Source organism: Camelus ferus, chromosome 25 (assembly GCF_009834535.1).
Source record: "Camelus ferus isolate YT-003-E chromosome 25, BCGSAC_Cfer_1.0, whole genome shotgun sequence".
Lineage (NCBI taxonomy): Eukaryota > Metazoa > Chordata > Mammalia > Artiodactyla > Camelidae > Camelus > Camelus ferus.
The window spans coordinates 36,654,458-36,675,626 of record NC_045720.1 but is presented as its reverse complement, the minus strand read 5'-3'; the positions used below and the strand labels follow the sequence as shown (position 1 = coordinate 36,675,626).

Sequence of the window (21,169 nt, the reverse complement as noted above, 5' to 3'; positions counted from 1 at the left end):
AGATGAAAATATTTTGCTAACATTTGTCTCCTGCTAGAATCTTACTCAGTATGTCTGCTGGGACACTGAGACCTCACACCCACACTCCCGAACTGCATGCAAGTGCTCAGGTAGAGTGAGTGCTCATTTCCCCGAATATTACTCCTATCAAAAGCCTGTGGCTTTGTTTCTGATTTCAGTAATTATGTCAGAAAGTTTTTTTAAGTGTTACATGGGGTACTATACTTTTAGTAAATATGATCATGATAAATGATCAGGTTTATAATACATGCAATTTTAACTAATATGCAGCTAGCTACCGATAAAGTTGTATGGCCAAAAAATAAATGTATTATTTTTCCTTAACCCTAAGAAAATGCTTGGTTCCTAAATACCACTTACAAAAATTTTTCTAAGATTCTCTTTTTAATTTTTCACTCTCACCGTTAACATGCTCTGTGCATTCTTTCTTTCTTTAAAATCTGTGAAACCCAGTCCACTTCTCATCCCAGCTTATTTATTAAGCAAACATTTGCTGATTGCCTGCTGTCTGCCAGCTTCACAGGTAGCCTGGAATGGAAGTATTAGAACTAGGAAATCAAGATCTTAATGCAAATGGCAGCTTTATCAAGAAAAGTTGATGACACTTAAAATGTCTATTATTTCAAATGACAAAGAAGAGTCTGTATCTTGGAATTCATAAAAGGCTAGACAGACTCCAGCTCTCCAGCAACACCTCCTACCAGGAGACAAGCAAAGCAACAAGGAGGGGAAGGCCTCCGAGTCACCCAAAATGGTGCCGCAAATTAGAACTGCCACTTACTAACATGTGGGGAAGGGGGAAAAGCTAGGCTTTTCAGGTGTTCACTTATGCATACACTTTATTATTTTGCTCACCATTCTAAGTTTGGTTATCTGGCCTCCAAGTTAGCAAATTACTGGAATGCGTAAACGCAGGGGACAGGCAATAGAAAGAGAAGAGACAGAACGTGCTGTCAAATGCAGACAAAATTCACGAAGCACAGCAGCCGAGGGACCCTTCCTGTGACTCGGACACTGTCCCCTATGTTTAAGGCCAGAGAGTATCACTGTTTGCCCTTAGTAACTACGGCTGGCCTGTGACCTCGGCTTTTCTGGGAGACGCAGCACGTTTACAGTCGTTACCGCCACTGCGCTGTGAGGAGAGGGCCAGCAAGGCAGAGTGACTGTCTCCAAGACAAGGAAGTGACGCTCAGACAGACGGTGGAACGGCTTGCTCCCGGTCACACCGCCAGGTGGGAGAAGCCCGACTCGCACCCAGGAAGGGGCGTTCCCGGTGCCCTGTGGCTTTTTGACAGACGGCCTCATAAAACACAATGTAGTAATTGTAGAAAGGCCAGGGCCGTTCAAAACGACGAACCAGCATGTACAGAAATTTTAAACAAGACAAACAGAAGCAACTTCATAGCTTAAAGAGCTCCTCCTTCTGTTTTCTGGTCCCATCCCCCAAAAGGTTTCAGTAAAAGGTGTAGTAACATCACTGGGATATGCTATACCCACAGAACACGTGACATGAGTAGAAGGTACCAAAGCACCAAACGCCTGACCCCCAGAATGTAGGATATGAGTGAAATGTAGATAAAAACGAAAAACAGGTAGGAAGGCCCGCCTCTGTGTAGCCAACAGCTACGTGACAGCAACAGGTAACTCCTCCTTTCACCAAAGTTCTTTAGAAAGACTCCCAAGTTGTACAAAAGCCAGAAAAGGTTGTGAAAGGCCAATCGCATCTACATTTCTCTCTTTTTTGGGGGCGGGTGGGGGGGTGAGGATTTCACGCTCAGCCGGCAAACACTGGTGTGTAAGAGAATGCCCGGGTAATTAAGAAGGTGGGTTTTACCTCTGGTTTCCATCCTGCTGTATTTTATAAACCAATGGTTAAGAACATTCCAGAAAATTCTGGAGGAAACCAAAGTGCTCTCTAGAGACAAAAATCTTCATTGTGATTCCTTTAATATTTTCCTATCTCTAGGCTGCACAAGTACAACTAATGCTAGTGCAGAAAGGAAAAAATAAATGTCAACAGACCTTTCAGATGAAGTGTCGGCACAAGTGCCGAGGACACAGGTCCAGCGATACCCCGTACTAAGGGCCAAACGGCGCCCACCTCACGCGGGAAGTGTCAGAATCAAGGCTTTTCTTTGTTGCAGGCATGTCTTTGTCAGGACACATGTTAAGCATTTCAAATGAAAGAATATATAAATTGTTACCACAGGACCCTCAAATTTTATTACACATTTTCCTCCCAATAACCTGAAAATCATTAAACCACACGAGTCCGGAGGAAGGCAGTGAAGTTAAATCACGCAAAGTTCAGATGTAACGATACGCTCAGAAGCACAGCAATTGTCTTTCCCAGAGTTCTGCATAATTTAGCACCCCATCAAAATCGTCCCGGATTAAGAATGGTCTGTTTATTTTGTCAGAGTCTTTAAGACTCTTGTTAAAGCCATAAACACGCGATACAGACACCTTCTAATACCCCTCCGTCCTAGGGAGCATTCTGCCTGTGTAATCGCATGGCTCTAGAGGCCAGGCCCTTTACAGCATCATGTGCACACGGGTACTTTCAAATTTATTTTCTTGCATGAGCATCAAAGTGCATGCTGTGTGATGTTAATAAACCACACAGAAATGAAAGAACCCCTCTAATAAAGTGAGACTTTTTACAGACTGCACTTATCACTTAGCCTTTAAAGGGGAAATGTGGAAAGCAGAAGTGAAATCTTTTAGCAAAGACATCCCACAATTTTAAAATCCACTGCTTTTTTTTTTTTTTTTTTTGAGGAGGAGGAGGAGGAGGGGCATGATGGAAAAAGACCCCAGCCTTCCCACAGCACGCTTATCTTCTGGAAACACAGCCTGCCTGCCTGTCTAGGCCCTCCTGGGGCAAAACCAAAGTCTCACTACCAAAGAGATCTGAGATTGTTTTAACCACACAGTGGTTAACGATGTTGTCTGCCAAGGTGTTGAACACATCATTTGCTTTCCAGTTTTCCACTATAATCCAAAACATAGAAGATCATCCATCTGAGGTTCTGATCAACAGAAGATAGCCAGGATGACCACATTCCAAAAGCCTGGAATGGTGATGTCTTAGTTAACCTACCCTGCTCTGTCAGGGAGCACATTTACGATTTCTACCAGACTTTTCAAAATAATGACATCAGCGCGCTGCCCTGCCATGTCTTGCCCACTGTACTCTTTCAAGAGGAGCAGGGATACACAGAAAGATAACTGCCTCCCAGTCTGCTTTATCCAAGATCCTTCTTGATGATTGAGGCTAATGCTTTCCCACTTCTACTTTTCAGCTCAGAGAGCTCCACCTTCTACGCTACTCTATTTCAAATTCAAACATTCCCCTTCAAATGTTTCCACCTAGCTTCCGTAACAACATAATCCTCTCAACAAGCACAACACACACCCCTCCTTAACAAGAAGAGAACCAAAAGGAACCCAAAATCCGCAAAGCAGAGAATCCCATCTCTGCCATTCAGCTGTATCTATGTGTCCTTCGGGGGTGGGGGTGGGGGTGGGGGATGTTTAATTTACCTGATCCTCGGGTTTCAAGCAGATCACGTGGTCACAGAAACCTTCGCAGAACTCCAGTGAGAACTGGGAAGTGTGTCAGGTGCCCAGCCTGGGGACTGGCCTGCACAGGCCTTCAATAAAAGGCTACACTCACTATACGATCAGAGATTTATTCTGTTCAGAGATGGCAGTTCTATACTCCCTTTGAGATTAAGAGGATTTCCCGATTCCTTTGATTGGAACTCTATGGGTTGAAAAACATAATTAAGCTAGACATTCTCAGAAAGTACATTTGCATTAATATTAATTAATGCAAACAGCTGTTTGAGAAAGCCAGCCACAGAAACCTGTTTCCTGGTCAGGTGTGAAACCCTATTGTTCTCAAGTTATGAGTCATTTAAGCTAATGACTTATTCCGTTAGATATGGTTAGCTACCAAAGAACCACAACTGTACACAAAGAAATGGCTTTCGAGAAATACTATACCCACTGTCACACACAGATATTAACATTTAATAAACAAAATGAATGTCTTGTCCTCGGTATAAGAACAACAAACTGAAGTAAGTTAAATTACAGGAACAGAGACTCAATCTGGAGCGCGCAGGAGCCAGGAAGGCTTTCCAATCAGCCCGGCACCCGCCCTTCCCCCTCCGTCCTTGACTCCTTGCCCCTGGGTTCCTTTACCTGTCTCCAGGCTCTTGTTACTATTTGTCATAATTATGGTTTACTTCTCTGCCTGGAGCACGAGAACTCAAAACTCCTTGAGGACATGGCATGGAGAAACCAAACTCCCTGGCACGTTTTCAGCAACCCACATGTGTCTACTACCTGAAGTTCCTTATTACACTAGCTTTTCACTTGTCACAGCCTTCGTTGCTATTCGATCTGTTTAATACTCGGGTAATTAACCACATTTAGGCTCTCTGACTTCCAACCAATCATGAGATAAATTTGCTGGCACACTTTTGCCACAGGCCAAGTGATTACTGTTGGAGAATTTTCTCCCACACACCTCTGCAGTCCTGGGGCAGGAGGGGAGAAAGCATGTGGTCAGAGCAACCCACGGCAGAAGATAAAAGACAACGAAGTGCACGTACTACCATGGTAATGTGATTTACCGTGGATGTGAGGTGTAGAAGCGGCGTGGTAAAGGGGGTGAGGTGGGGGAATCCTCTTACTTTAATAAATCACCTGAGCGCGTCGCTTAACCTCAGTTCAACATCTTTCAACTGAAGGCACTTTCAAGATCAACCCTCCAGCTCTAAATGCATGTGTTCCTGTGATGATTGAGAAGGATGCTCAGAACATGATCATCACAGCATCTTCTTTGCAAACATCAAACATCAGTGCAGTGACGAGACGGTTAATAAACATTTCTAAAGAATGTCCACTAAGCAAATGTTTATTCTAAGAAAGAAAAATAAACTAGTTATCTTATGAAAATGTCAGAATTTATAGCCAACACCCCCCCCCCAAAAAAAAGATTAAATGCTTATCTTTTTCAAAAGCCTATTCACCACACAGGAAGCTGCCTTGTGAAAGTTTCCCAGTATTATTTAAAATATATAGAGCTAAAAGGTCGAGTACTCAGAAATATTAACAGAAAATAATTTAAAATGGAAAAGGTGCCAGGGCTTGAAGAGAGGCTGGAACTTCTAAATGTCTATTACACAGAAGTCACGTCTGCACAGTCCACATTTATAAGTGGGTATTTGCTGCTGATACGGTTTTAATAGCTGGCAGGAGGCTTGTCTGATGCAGCAAAGAGCAAGCCTTGCACAACGGCAAACGGACTCGCAAGGTAAACCAGTGTGATAGCGAATGGGCTGTTGTGTTTCTTGCTCTTGTATAATAGCATTTAGAGGCATCTATTAAGAAAAAAATAACCAGGTGCATTATCCAAACATTCAGTTACTAGGGACCCTAACAGTTGTCTGTCCATGGCAATTTCATTTCTGTTTTTCACACAAATCATCGCTTGCAAGCACTGATGTTAAAAACAGAAAAACAGCGCAGTACACAGTGGCTATAAATGCCAAATCAATTTTCAGCAGATAATAAAGTCCATGTTTTACAATCAGCAATGCACTGTTTTACTACCCAAAAATGTAAGCTAATAATATATAGCTCTACTAAATGGAAAATGCAGATATGCTGTTAAAAAAAGGGCCGGCTGTGAGAGGATGGATCATTTCTGCAGGGACCTTCTTAAAGCTATGTGTAAGTGTTTTGAAAATATCACATGATGTGGCCATGTGTTAAAAATTACAGCCAGTTAAGTTCTCTGCTAAGAAAAATATGTGGGCAATTTATGAAATGCACTCCAGGCTGGAGATGTCTTAAGTAAAACCAGATTTTGAAAACAAACCTTTTTTTTTTTTTTTTTTTTGGAAACTTGAACTTAAAAAAAAAAGTTCCAGTCACATCTGGAGAGCAGGACCATTGAAAAGGGTGGTCTGACCTAATACTAGCCATCTTCTGAAAGTACAGCCTATTTCTGGGCTACACAGATTGTGCTCACTTATTGTCCTTTTAAGGAAACAGCCCTGAAAGCATTTTGTAGGTCAACATATGTTCTTTGATAATATTATACAAAGACTGATAAAAATATAAATGTTTCAGAAAGCTTGGAGCCATCTCCTCCTGAAATAATATAATGCCCAAGGCCTCCTAGCCGTCTCATAAAAAAACATTTTTCTTTTCTTAAACACAAGGATCTCGTTGTTACCGAGTGACACGCACTGAAATGATACTTCCTTATATTGAGTTAAATCATAAAAATAGTTTAATCTATTTCTTTAAAGCACATGTGGGCCTCCTTTGACTTTCCATGGTTCCTTTTGTAACAGTATGCTATCAACAACTACAGTATGTTTTTTTTTTTTTAAACAAAATAGTATAGAAACCCCTGAACTAAGACTGTTCTTACATACCCACCCCCACAGATTGGTATGTCTTTGAATAAGTTCAGTTTGTGCACATCTGTTTCCAGGGAAACCCACGTATATGAAAAAGGTCCTAGATATGAGAATTGTTACATCAAGTTTGAGGACAAACAGAAGCCAGTTCTGACACCTGACCTATGGCAAAAAGAGGATGATGATAATAGTAATAACAATAAATGTTGATATATAAATATTTAGTCAAATAAAAAAAAAGTGACAGTTTCAGATTACCTAAAACACATCCCTTTAATCTTCTACACATGATGCCTTATTTAAAAATATAAAGCTTGTCCCATATGGTTAAAGTTGTCCCTTAATATAAGTACACATGTATGGACTCAAATATGCTAAAAACACACTAAGAAGCAGTCCACCCCATAGCAAGTTTTAAAAAGTGCAGATGGGTGTCAAAAATAGCCAAGTGTCAGATCTGCTCAAGTATCGCCATTCTGGCACAAGCGCATAGTCACAGCTGTTAATATGTTCTCTGCATCCAAGTACAAGGTTTTCTAACACAGCTGATGAGCGAGGGAAAGTGGGAAACACTGCCCACACTTCAGGCTCCTGCTTTAGAACCAGCCAGATATTAACGACTTAACACTAAAACGCACTTATCAGTGGTTCTAAAGCCTTAAAAGCAGTTCAGAGCATTTTAAGTAAGGATGCTTTGAGGGACGCTTTACAATCATGTAATCAGCAGGGGTAGCAAGGGTCTCACCTAGTCTCTTTCACTTTCTTACTATCTTTCACAAATGGCTTTGGGTTACTCTGGGGTTTTGTTTCACCAAAACAAAATATAGACTCTTCAGGATGCTGACAAATCAGATCGTTCAACACACATTTCTTAAGAGCATAAAAAGAAATCAGATTTGACTTATGGCATAAAAATCAGACGAAACTGTACTACAGTATTCTGGTAAAATAAAAAACACAAGCATTTTGCACCGATCCTGTTATCACACAGCCAGAGCACACTACCTCTTTAGCTGCATGGTGCATATAAATCAAGATGAGAGCTTAAAGAGTTAAAATGACCTTTCAAAGACCCCAGTCATTGCCTTTCTGTAAATTGATTTTCCCCAGATTTCAGCTACATACATCCCTCGTCTACTGAACTAATGACAAAGTGTGGTTCTGTCACAAATGTATCCTCTCTGCACATCCATCCACAGTGACGAGGACGACAAGACACATCCTAAAAGGGGGAACATTCTTCAAACAACTGGCGATACCTACACACAACTGTGGTTGCAGAAAACTGGCAGATAATGTTTCAAAACACCATCTGTGAGGTGTACAAACTCTGTGACCAAGCGCAGCCTCTTCTGCCTGCCTGTCCTACCCCAGAAAAATCCACACAGATCAGCCGGCTGGAGGATGTGTCTGCCCTTCCTTTTTTATCTGAGGTAGGCTACTCAGAGCAGCAAGGGGCAGTCCAGACAGTCCTTCCTGAGACCAGCAGACATAACCCTCTCCCCACCAGGCTTCTACCAAGCTTCTTTCTTCTCCCTCACTGGCACAGAGCACAGAAACACTCCAGGCTCCGAGGACAGTATTTTTCAGAGGAAATTGACATACACTAAATTTCCAGGACCACAACAGCTGCAGTAATTCAGACTTTTTATTTTTAATTAACCGATTTCAATTATTTGCCCAGTGACAGCTAAGGACTGTGACTTTGGACAAAACTGAGATTATCTGTAGTCCCGAAGCTTCCCTCACTTTCTCTGACATCAACAGCTTTTTAAAGAGACCTTATCCCAGGACTGCACCATAACCTGAAAACTCCCTACACAGGTGACATTTCCAGGGGACTGGGTGCAAATGACAGCCACAAAATCCAGGACCGCAACAATAGTTCTTACTTGAGCTGAATCCCCCAAGTAAGATTGCTCTGGCAAATGGATTCTACTTCCCCTCAGTCTTTAAAGCACACCTCCTAATTTTAAAAGCAGGGGTTCCACACCCTGTACCCGGGTATCTAGATTTTGATGGTTCTCTTTATGCCACCTCCCACATGTCGCCTCTGTCACCCCCAGCCTCTGCCTGCCCTCGTAAAAGACAGCGCACACTGGGGCAGAAGGTATTTTCTGAGCATAATCAAAAAAAGTCAGCTTTCTTCACGGCAAAATCAGACAGAGGCAGCAGAGCAGGGCTAACTCACCAGGCATCCCTGAAGCCAGCGTCCACGCAGAGAGGGGCTCTGTCCTAAGAGCGAGAATGATGGTGATGGTGACGGTGATGGGGGCTCATGCCCTCTGCTCTGGAATGGGCGCCGGCAGAGAGAGGAGGGCCGTCAGAAGGGGCTGGGGCGGCATAGCCCGAGGCAGGGTGCTGGGCGCGTGCGCCTGCCAGGCGGAGACAGATGGAGAGCTGACACTCCGGATTGCACTTGGAGCAGAAATGTGGATGATGACAGGAGCACATGTGGCCTTGAACCCGGCCCTGCCTCTTCAGGCGGAACAATGACAGGGATGTGTGAGCAAAGTATCACGACCCCTACCTCCCCTCACCACTCCACCTCTCCCAGCAAGTTCCAGAGCACCACAGAATGAAGGCGGAAAGTAAAATGCAGAATGGTAAGCTAAATGCTGAATAATTCATTCACCAGCTCCCCCCAACCCCCGCCACCCATTCCAAGTTAACCCTTCTTTTGCCAGAAGAACCAAAAGTAGACCTGGCCCCCTACCGCTGCTCACGATCAAAGCCCTCCCTCCCATCTTCTCACGTTCACAGCCGTAATTGGGAACTTTATTAAAAATCAAACACAGGCACAAACCTCCAAGCTTGTTTAGTGAACTGGAAATCTGAAACAGTATAAACACATTTGCTAAGAGTGTGCACACTGTGCCCAGTGACCACACTGAACAAAGTATCAGAATCATTCCCTTTGTCAGCTTCCCAGTAGTGTGTGTAGAATAGGACACTTTGGAGCGGCAGAAGCAGACCACTTTTATTTGACTGGAGTGCTTTTAACCCCCTGGGACTCCTGCGTTGATACGCTCCAAACATTCTTAGCTGACTCTCGTCCACCTCGCCAAGAGAGCCGTGGGAGATGAAAAACAAAATCTTCCCCGTAAAGCCTTTTCAAAAGCTGAACAATCATGTCCTCCTGATTTCTGACTTTTTTTTTGCACGCTCTTAAATGTTTACCCTTCCCATGAATAACACACACCAGCCAGGTTCAATGGGCTCTTCCCTATTAAGCTTTAATGGACACCATGATATATAAAACTGCGAGCCTTTGTTACAGTGCTTTATCTAAAGCCGGCTATTTCCCTCTCAGCAGTCCCTCTTTAGTCCTTTGTAAAACATCCTTGCCTCATAGGAGAAACATATGCCTGCCTGCCTAGCATGCCTCTTCTGCACACACAAAAATGCCAGGCAGAAGGGAAACACTGCTCACTTCTCAAACTCTTCCCCAGTTTACCACTTGCAAATCTTTCCGAGGTCTCTGTGTGTTTGTTTTAACAACGCGGCACACAGGATGAGACAGATCCCTCAGCCTTTACCTTTCCAGTGTATGTTCAAATCCACTCTAAACACAGGAACGGTCCCATTCAGGAGCCTCTGACCAGCCTGCCAGTTCAATGAACAAGACTGACAGGAGCATCCCCCTTAACTCTTGCTCTGCCAGCACGGTCCTGAGCATGTCCTTCGCTTGTTCCACACTTTCCGTGTGCTTTTAGCCCCCATCGGATTGATTCCCCCCACCACCACTTGCTGCCTCAGAGAAACCATAAAAACCCATCTGAAAACAGAGGCAGTGACACTTGACTTCTGCCGACTCACCCCTCCCGCACCCGAGGGTGCACACAACCTGTCTCAAAGCACACCCACGTCCACACACATCCCCTGCACAAACGGAAAATAAATCAGCTTTGGGGAACAGCGTCAATCAGTAAGAACTTTTACAGCCCCCAAATACTGTGTCCAAGAAGTGCTGCTTCCTCTGGTGAACCCCTCAAAAAATCCATCACTGTCAGGGACAACTTGTAAAAAGACTACAATTCATAATGATTACTCTGCTCTGTCACTAATAGTATACTGCACCCTATTTATGAGGCCAATCCTTTTGTTCATCTTAGTTAGATGTCACTCGTAATGAGGTTCTGTGTAATGGATTTCAGTACAGTTAAGCACGGAGCTCAAACATTCTTATGACAGAAAGCTTTATAGCAGCCGTGAGTGTGATGATCAATTAAGTCCTGCTATAAGGGCCTTTATGGAATCTGGCATTCTAAATCTGTAGATTTTCATTTTTAAAGAGAGTATTTTTTATTTTAAAGCCACTCAGTGCTATGTGCCACTGTTTGTTTGTTTTTGACTGTTTTTAAATACTATACCTATGTTAGAAAGAGAACATTTTCACAGTGGGAAACCCAACGTTCGTCAATATGCATGGTGAATCCCTTCTGAAATGGAAAATCATGGGACCAAAATGCAATACACTTTTAAGAATACTGGATGATATCCGGTTTGAAAACTGGGTCTTAACATCGGCACACGGAGAGTCCCTTAACCCACAGCTCGGAAAATTGAACTTCCACATGCCGTGTGATTATGTATCTTTTCTATGTGTAAAAAAGCTTTTTAAGCTGTTATCTGACTACAGTAATTGCCACTTTAAATTGATCCGCGTCAACAAAACCTGGATCCCTGGAGATTCACACCCAGAAGTTTGACTGCAGAAAAGGCCTAACTGACTGTGTGCATCTGAGACTCGTTCAGCATCCTCTCCGGGAACCAGCTCCTCCTCTCATCCTTGCAGCCATGGAGGCAAGCAAAGCGGTAACCCCATCTGGCAGCCCTCCCTGAACAGGGAGGCCTGGGTACGTAGTTCCATACAGTTACTTAGGCAGAAATAACTCTCCCTTTAATAATGACAATGAAAAAATGTATAAGGAGCCAAGATCTCTAACATCCAAATTGTATAATAAAAACACAATCAATAGCATGATGAATGCATTTATGCAGGTGAATGGGAAAAAATACACAGTGTTGTGCCAAGTATTGTCTGGTACAAAACACTGTCCTGGATTACCACTAGGACACATATTTTTAAAAATTCAAATATCTTCAAAACAATAACAAACAAAACATTGCTGACCAATGAACTAACTTCCTTAGAAGAGCCCTGTCAGTTAATACATGTCTTTTAATTAAGAACCCAGAGCATTTTTAAGGCCTTTTTTTTTTTTTAAAGAGAGTCATCTAAAAATTCACTTTCCAAATCAGTAAATTTGGTCCACAAGTGTATGCTGGGCTCCCCCCAAAAAACATTTTTTTTTCCCCAATATACTTAGCTCAGTCACTAGAAAGACCTTACAGTACTGTACTATCCTAAGATATTTTCCATTTGTTTCCAAAACACACCATCCCTATGGTCCAGATTTTCCCTTTGTTCACACTGACTCACCAGTAGGGACTGGCCCTATACTGAAAGTGTCTGCAGTCAGTGAGAGCTCTCTGCACGGGTGAGGGGGGCTGAGTCAAGGCTCTTCCACAAGACTTCTCCGCCTTCCCCTCTGCTTCCAGCAGGCTGTGTGATACACTGCGACTTCACACAGTGGGTATTAAGTGAGTTAATTCAAAGGAGCTGAAACCTCATTGATCCTAATTGAAAGCAATACACCCAACCAAATACCTGCCCACCCCATCTGCTCTGGCCTGCCACCAGCTATTCAATACGAGAGAATTAATAGTTTCAGATATTCTAACTGACCCAATAAAGGCACTCATTTAAGCAGGGCTGCGTTAACAAAGTGAAAAAACAAGGGCAAAGTGGGTTCAAATGGGGCATCTTCCTCCTAGTTGCCTTTAACAAAGCTGAATGAGGCTTATTCTGACTTTTTATGTGCAAGACTTGATAAACTGAATGAGAAGGCACTCAATGATCAGCCAACGAGCATTGATGAATGGTCATTAAGACCCCCCTGCTCTTAGGGGGAGACCCGTCCGCAAAGTGGCGCCCCAGCTTGAAAGGGCAGACTCGCTAATGTCCAGATTTCTCTGCTTGCTTGTTCCACTTTCAATTTCAGACCACTGGCCACCAAATGAGGCTGACATATTGGAAAATAATGTTTTATGGGCGAGTGGTAAAAAATAAAATGGAGGCATTAGCTCTGCTTTCAAATTCAAATCTGCTAGTTTTGTCAGACCCCAAAGGTTTTGATTTTCCACCCAGCTGGAAGCTATTAGCGCTTTCTAAAGGCATCCCACTGACAGGGCAAACCTACCTAATGTGTGAGCTCTTGGGCTGAGGGAGACGGACCTCTCTTTTGGATGATTTCCTAACTTCTCATCACGTTGACAGTCAATTAAATAGATACAACACCTAATAAAAATGTACATTAATTTGTTTCTGCCACCGAAAGACACCTGAAACTGTATTAAATAGAGGCCATAAGAGATTGTCTCCTGACAATGATAAATCCAATTATACTTTGCAAGAAAAGCAAATGGTTTATGTTTTAGTTAAGCTACCTGTATGTATGATACAGCCAATCACAAAGAAATGAGTGAGACAGGGAAAAAAAAATTCAGTTCTAAAGCTCACTGAAGTATTCCATAAAGGTAAGAGGGTATCTTTGATTTTAAATTCCACTATATAAATGTCTGTAGTAAACAACCAGACACATTCATGCTATTTCCCTCAAATATTTCCTTGGGGGGAAATGACAGGCAAGCATTTGTGTCTCCTCAACTTTCAGCCAGCCCACAGAAGAGCTTATAAGAACTTTGCTTAAATGACAGAAGAACAGGAGACATGATTGCCATCTGAAGAATCTGAAAGGTGTATAAGCATCATGGGGTCACAGGGTTACTCAGGGCTGCCCGAGAGGGCCTAAGTGCTCACAATCAGATGCAACCAAGTCAAAGAAAACCTGCTGGACAGAGGAAGCTTGTCTTCATAAATGATTACACCAAACATCACAGCAGCAGAAAAGCTTCACTGCTTGGATCATTTGCAACTAGATGACCAAGCACCAGACAACACAGTGCCCCACGGAGAACCTCCTGTATGGTCTGCCGAGAAATCTAAGTCTACCAGGGCAACTGGCAGGTCGAGAGCTAGAAGTCCTGACCCCTTCCTGTCACCCATGATACGTCACACCAGAGTACTCAGGTCCCTTTGCTTTGTGCTTCTCCATCACTTAAAGTGAGTTAACACTGTGCTCTAAACTAATTTGAAGATTCCAATCATAACATACTTTTAAATAATATGATTACTTAAACTGATAAGCCAAAATAGCCTCTAAATTTTTTTTTCATCTTCAATGCCCAGATAATAAAATGTTAATAATATCATTCTGACAATTTTTCCAGCAATGCATTTGACTCTTAACTCTGGATGAAGTATATAACATTCTCTACTTATGAATGAAAAGATGTGTATTCATACAATTAAGGATGTAGGGCACATGCGTGTGTATTTTTGCAAAATGAAATTTGTTTAAGATAAAACATTACATGCTACCAATAAACAAAACCAATATTTACAATTATTATGAACGGTTTCCGACAGTGCCGATGCTTCTAAAATATCACAATATATTCCAGTTTTTTTTCCACCAACAACTGTTGATTTTCAATAACCAGTATTCAAACAAATTCTGAAATGTGAAAACAGATTTAGCACTTGCATTGTCTGAATGTCCTATCATTTAAATGCAAACCTCAAACCAACTAATATCATTTATTGTGGACTACTCCATAGGAACCAGCAAAGGGTGAAATTATTTTAAAATTTTTAAAGTAAAACACTTCCTTACTAATGCACCAGGCTGAACACTAGCTACATTAACTCTGTGCTTCATAGAAAAGCATTTTCCCATTAAAAACAATCAGTCTTCAAAAGCATACACTTGCATGCCAGTCTGCAAGTAAGTTGCCATTTAGAGTCCTCATATTTCTCATAACTACAGAAATCTCTCAGATAATATAGAGACACCCTAACTACTCATCCTGTATCCATTGACAAGGTTACACACTATATGGAAAACCTTTGTTTCAATGTCACCACCTCCCCATCCTGACTAATGGCGAGTTAGTTTTGTTAAAACACAAGGGGGATGGCGTATGCTCCAATGAACTTTCCCCCCTCCCAGCACCAGAGACAAAAAAACCTGCAGCTCTGCTCTGTGCAGACAGCCATCTGGACAGCTTTCCCCTCAAAGCCCGGCCCACACCACACTGCAGGCAAAATCAGAGCTCCAGAGCTCGGTGGGGCTATTCATGACATACCAATTTCACATTTTCTGCTTGTACGCTTGCAACAATAAATGCTAATGAGGACTATGAATGACAATTTTAAAGACAATAAAAAGGTCTCCAAATCCCTTGCATATGGAGACACTGTTTTCAAAACTTCACCTTCTGTTACAGAGCTTTTAGGGTCTAAAAGAGAAGAAAAAAAAAAAAAAGAATAACCTAAGGAAAACAATAAGATGATCAAAGCACAGTGAAATCTGTAAGATTTCTAAAGAAAGCAGTGTGTGTCAGCCCGGTGAACAGCAGATCTCATCACCCCTATGAGCAGCCCTATGATCGCACGAGGCACCTTTCATCTCTGCTGCCTCTGCCTTCTGCAGACGTGTAGCTTAACAAACGTAGTTCCAGCAAAACACTGAATTTTTTTTACAATCTAGGAACGAAGGGCAGCATTTGTCCAAAGCTAATTATAAATCATCATCACTCACCACACTTGGGCACAGTGTTTCACAGTTCCCGTATCTTTAAGTAAACGTAAATGCAAAACAGTCCTCTTCGGCTAACATCTATTTTTAGAAACAATGCAATGGTTCTGGGAGGCGAAATTATAAACCATGTTTATTTTCCTCTTTTTTTAATTTCCTCTACTTCCCAAATCTAAAGTGAACAGGTATTACATTTTCAACCAGGAAAAATGAAACTAAACAAAACAATATTACTTTCAATGCAATGAAAGTACTGAACAAAAGACATCAATGCTCTGACCTTGATCGGAATTAAACTATTTTTTCACAGCAACAAAAATAAAACAAAAGATTTTATATTTTACATCTGCCTATAAACTGTGTGAAGGGGATTCTTTTCATTAACATGGATTAAAACACTTTCAACAAAATCCACCAGGTGGAGCAAATACACAGCAGTTAAAAAAAAAAAACCCACAATTTTTTCATCATGTTTTTTTTTCCACAGGATTTTACCTCTAACAAACTCTCCACTTCTCTCCACATGGCAAATTAGCAAAATCCATCCACACATACTAATTGGCCACATTTATAAACAAATTCAAACTTACTCAAAAAACTTTTTTTAGCTACCTCGGATTCCATTACAAATTTTCCTTCCAAAACAGCTTTATTTGTTCAAATAATACCCAGCACAGTCTATGTGCTTTATAACAATGTGAATTTTTAAATTACTGTTTCACTCCAACCTTACTGGGTTATTACATCATGTACTTCCCCTCCCCACCTCCCGACCCCTGCTGCCCACTTCACAAGGCCAGGTAAAACAGACCACAGTGCTGGATTATTCTGACATACACTGAGCAGTGGTTAAAATCTAGAAATCTCCACCTAAGTCCTACTCTGTATGGAAATTTCAATTCTCATTCTGACTTCTTATTAAAATTATTCTTAATTGTAGAAACCAAAATCTTATTTAAAATTGTGGAATCCTGTGACTCTCTTATCTGTTACATCAAAATGTCCTTTTTCATCACTATTGGTAAATTGACACAGGTCCACGGTTACTCACAGATTTTGGTCCTTTCCCTTCTCTTTTCTAGAGTAACTCACCTCCTCCCACCCTCTTCTCCCACAGATCTCCTTTCCTCTTGCCGTCTCCACACCTCCTGAGCACACCCACCACAAGGTGCCAAACCCACCTTCTTGTTCATATTTTGTTCTTTAGTTCCTGGTGCCACCACCTGCAAGCCACAGCTCTCCCTTATTCACTTTTCAAAGTCCTCCAAGCTCTTCTCACATTATAAACTCTCTGCTGCTCAGGCTGGATGCTGCAGATGGCACTCACGTTACCTGCATTTAGGAAAGCTCCAGGTGGACAGGCCTACCAAAAAGTTGGAACCTGAAAAAGGGGTACCTGGAGTCTATCAGTGGAGGAGGACACCAGTTAGGAATGTTGACTGTGGCTTAGAACATATTTACATGTTTCCTTCTCTCATGTTTACACTGATGGTGAAAGAGAAATACTCTCAAAGCAATGCAGCAGGCTGACGCATATGTAAACGTGCGCGTGCCCCAGGATGCCCAGGGCACGGGTGGCAGAGCCTCCTATGCTGGTGCATAGCAGATCCTGGTGATGCCAGCTCCATCACAGGTCGCACCCGGCTAACCCCAGTATTTAAATGGCTACATGCTTTTCACTGGAATGGTATACAAACACAAAAAATACTGACACTGCTTCCGTAAATACATTATGAGAAAGGACTTTTTAGAATAATCCCTACCAAACTCTTCCCTGTAAAGTTCAATTCATATATTCTTTGCAAGGAACGGAATCTATCCCCTGCAGCTGTCTTGTGCACAACGCAAAGGTGCGTCCTGCGCTCTTCACCTGCCCACAACCCCAATTAACATTAATGGGATGGGACGCGTGCCTGTGCATCTGAAGGGTAAATGCCCTTAAGTCTGCGTGACAGAATCCTCATGAAGTAGCTGGAAAAACCAAGTCACTGCATATGTCACATTTTCCCCTCCCCTTGCAGGAAACCCCTCCATCACCACCTTCGCTCCCCCACCCACAGCGCGGACATTCCAGCAGGGCAGGCTGCGGATAAAGAACCTGCTGGATGTCCTCTTGGTCAGAGGACATCTCGCTATACTCTGGGGATCTCCCAAAGGGCTCCACCTCCAAGCATTCCTCCGAATTTTTACCCTACGCTACTCTCAAACTGGCCACACAGTTTTTTGTCCAAATATTATTTCTCACCACCCCCAACTTCATCAAAGGGTGTGGCCCTTCCCACAGTAAATGCCCAAGTCCACGTTTAAATTCCGAGGAAAGGGAAAAACCCAACCTCAGAGGCTCTGCCACCTTTGTTTAAAAACGCCTGTTTTCACCGTCAGGCCTCACCAAAGCAACCTCTGAACCACTGGTTCCACACCAAACTGCTGGTGAGCCTGAGCCAAAAGGGCAGCACACATAGCGCACAATGTAACAGGAACCAGGGGAGTAAGCGCCCATTCACTGGGGCCCGTCCTCCGCTGGCTCATGTCTGCCGCTGTTGATAGAGATATTGTTTCATAGCAAGGCCAGAGCATAAAATGAAAAAGCCAGATTTTTAAAACCATTTCAAAAAAAAAAAAAAAAAAGGCAAGCCTATCTGTCAAGTGCCGTCCAGAGAGCGCGGGGACACAGCACTGGCAGGAACCTCCGATTCCTGACCAAGCCCTCTTCCACACAATGCGTCCAGAAAGAAAGGAGCCCAGGGCGGGGGCCGCGGGACGCTGGCCGGCAGACAGGGCGGCCCCGCAGGATGTCGGAGCGCCAGGCGGCCGCGGAGATACCGCCTGCACGCACTCCCGGGCTGTTTTGCTCCTCAGGTAATTAAACAAGGAAGCCGGGCTGCTGGGGCCGGAGCCTGACCCCGGAGCCGCGGCTCCCCGGCTCTGCCTATCAGCTTCCGCAAGACCTGCCCGGAGCATCAACAGAGCGGCCTCCTCTCCCTCGCTCCCGTTTCCTCCTCCACCTCTTCCGAAAGCTGACCAGAAACAAGCCCTCCCCACGAAAACATCCACGGAGAGCGCTGAGTCTGTCATCAGAACCTCGATGCTGTTCCCGTGTCATTGGCCTCCAGATTTGAAAAGGCAAAAACCTGCCCTGATGGCAGGAACTTCGTAAAAATTCATACAGAACAAATCTTAATCAAGGTGGTTTATTCAAGGATAATAGTACCCAGATAATAATAATTTCTCCTTTTGCGTGGGCTTGATTAAAGTCTGAATCTTCACATTCAAAAAGCTCCCCAAGAAATAACTGATTTTGATCAGTTCACAGATTAAACATTTGTCGTGTGGTGTAATTAATATTGTTAGTTTCCGTTTTGATAATGAGCAAACACCACCTATGATGTGGTGTATTATGTTCATTCTGTTTCACCAAAAATCATATTTTTTAAAAGAACTCTACAATATTTCTTGTGAAAAAATAAAATAAAATAGTTCTGGTGTACAAAGAAAGTCACCATTAAAACTCTGGAATATTTTTTTAAAATCCCTTAAAAGATAAGAAAGTAGTGCACACACACACACATACTAAGAAATGATCAGAATCATGCAAGTAATATATTCTTCCTTCACGTCAAAATCCATAGAGTAAAATATTGGCTGAAAGAGACAGAGACCAAAAGAGAGATGAATACAAAAGCATGCCTGCTTGTCTGTGTTCAACACAAAGAACATTAAATGAAAACAACTGGCATGCTGCCAAATTCCTATAGAGGCAAAGAGATTCAAATAAATTGATTTCACGCATCACACTGACCTGGGATCAGTGTGCAGGGCTACAATGAGCTCAGAGCTCCATGTGGGGTAAAGCCCATTAATGCTATCAGACCCCTCAAACGCGGCCAAGAAAAGCTAAAAATACATGCAGACACTCTCCAAACCCAGCAATTTTGCTTAAGAAAAGGAGCTGCTTCGTTTCCTAATAAAGAGACCAACATCTGAAGGTGCATAGCATCATCTAAATTAACTTTTCAAAAAACTCACCCTTTTAAAATCACAAACGTGGCTTTTGAAACGCATCTGATATCTATAAATTGGTACTATGTGAACGGCCCCTCCCAAGATTCGAATATGAATACACACCGCTTTGCAACAAGTTTCCTCTGTCCCGACTGCTTCTCCTGCTAGCGCCCTGGCATCTTTTAGACAGCCAGTTTAACTGTTTTATACGCCAAATACTGGACCCTTCTTAGAATTTTCCTCAATGGCTTATTAGAGCAAGCTCCTCAGGCTGGACACCACTCGGAGCTGTCCCAAATCTGCCCACTCCTGACAAAGGCGCCTACTACAGAAGAACAGCTTCAAACCAAATTCTAGAAGAGTGAGCATTGTGCACATTCTGCATACACTTTAAAACACTGGGGGAAACATAGCAGCGTTTTGCCTACACCAGCTTTCACCTCTGCTGGTGGCTGTCCCCAAGGCATCAATCACTTCTCCCCTGGCCGCCCTAAAGACCCGGGCCTGTCTCCCAGTGACCCCTGCCTGGCTTCAAACTCCTCACACAGACCAGACTCTCTGGTGCCACCTCAGGCCACTGGTGCTTACTGCCCTGCCTGTTCAACTTCATACAGTTCTTGGCATCCTCTGCTTCCAAATTACAACCCCAAGAATCCAATGGACTCCATGTTTTTGCCAATATTAAGTAGGTGATTTTGGTTCTTCGCTACTTCTTGGGTCAACTTGAGTCTAAACCCCCTATTTCTCTACATGCACTACCATCACAAAAAAGAAAAAAAAACAGAAGTAAATTATTCAGTGCCACATGAAGCATAAAGAAAATCCAACAGTTATAAAATAGGTCAATGCAAATATATATGTACGTGTATGTATATATGCATATACATAGTGTGTGTATACAGACATAATTTTTTTAAAGTATGTACGAGAGAGAGAGAGAGAGAGAGAGAGACAGAGAGAGAGAGAGACAGAGAGAGAGAGAGAAGAAACTCAACAATGTTTCTGACGCATGACACTGAGGATTAGTATTTGCATATTGTAACAAGTAACACGCATTAAGCTGTTTTCCAAGGTGTGTCTTTGTCATGCATTTTTGTTTCAGCATGGATCTCTCAAGCTGCAAGGCTCACTGCCAGCAGGCCACAGCTCTTCCCCCCATGACCAGCAGGGACTATGGCCGAGACAGGGTGGGGGTGGGTAAAGACAGTGACATCTACAATATAACACCTGCAATATACACTCAAGGTCTAAAACCCAATATTCTTCTCAATTTATAATCTGTACTTCATATTTTTATTATATTATTAGGACGCCCCATAAGCAAAATATAGGCATAAGCCTATTAGAAATATAGGCACAGACATAAGGCAGAAAGCAAAGAATTATAACCTCTTTTAAACAAAATGCTTTCTTCTAATGGAAGATGGAGAAAAAGCAACTCTAAAGCAAGGGTTGTTGTTATTATTAGTTTGTTTCCTTTAAGTAAGATATGAACACCTTTCTTTCCACTCTGGACTTCAGAAATCCAATCAAGCAAGATTTGAGCTCTCAAAAAATTAATTTTTAGTAACAATAGTACATGAGGTAATAAGACAGAAGCAGAGGTAAGAGAACGCTCAACTGCTTAATAAATTGAAAGCCTTGTCTTCTGTTGATTTTATGCCTCTCACTAATTACAGCAGAAGAGCATCGCACTCTGAACAGGGGAATGAAAGGAAGAGAAATACAGACAGAAACTAAATCATGATTTAGGCGATCTCAAAGGAGCCTGTAATTATACAGGGGATCATTTCATTTTCTCTGGTCTTTCAAAAACAAAAACAAAGCTTCCTCTTTTGCCAATACCTTCTTGGGAACTTTAAAAACAAGCCAATAAGCATTTGTAGGAACTGCAAGAGTAGGGGTGTGTGTGCCTGTGTGTGTGTGTGTGAATCTATGTGTATGTGTGTGTGTGTGTGTGAATGAGTGTGTGAA

General features: G+C 42.5%; 1 protein-coding gene across 6 annotated transcripts in view; it reads right to left on the bottom strand.

Moving 5' to 3' along the window:
* RUNX1T1 (RUNX1 partner transcriptional co-repressor 1) overlaps positions 1–21,169 on the bottom strand; it is a 139,054-nt gene that overhangs the window by 91,286 nt on the left and 26,599 nt on the right. Inside the window, exon 1 of one of the 6 annotated variants that reach the window (XM_032468054.1) lies at positions 8,659–8,773. The exons of the other annotated variants lie outside the window; for them this stretch is intronic. Coding sequence (XP_032323945.1) covers positions 8,659–8,665 — 7 coding nt within the window. The 5' untranslated portion in view covers positions 8,666–8,773. Of the gene's footprint in view, positions 1–8,658; positions 8,774–21,169 lie in introns of those variants that run through there. 6 annotated transcript variants of the gene reach the window in all.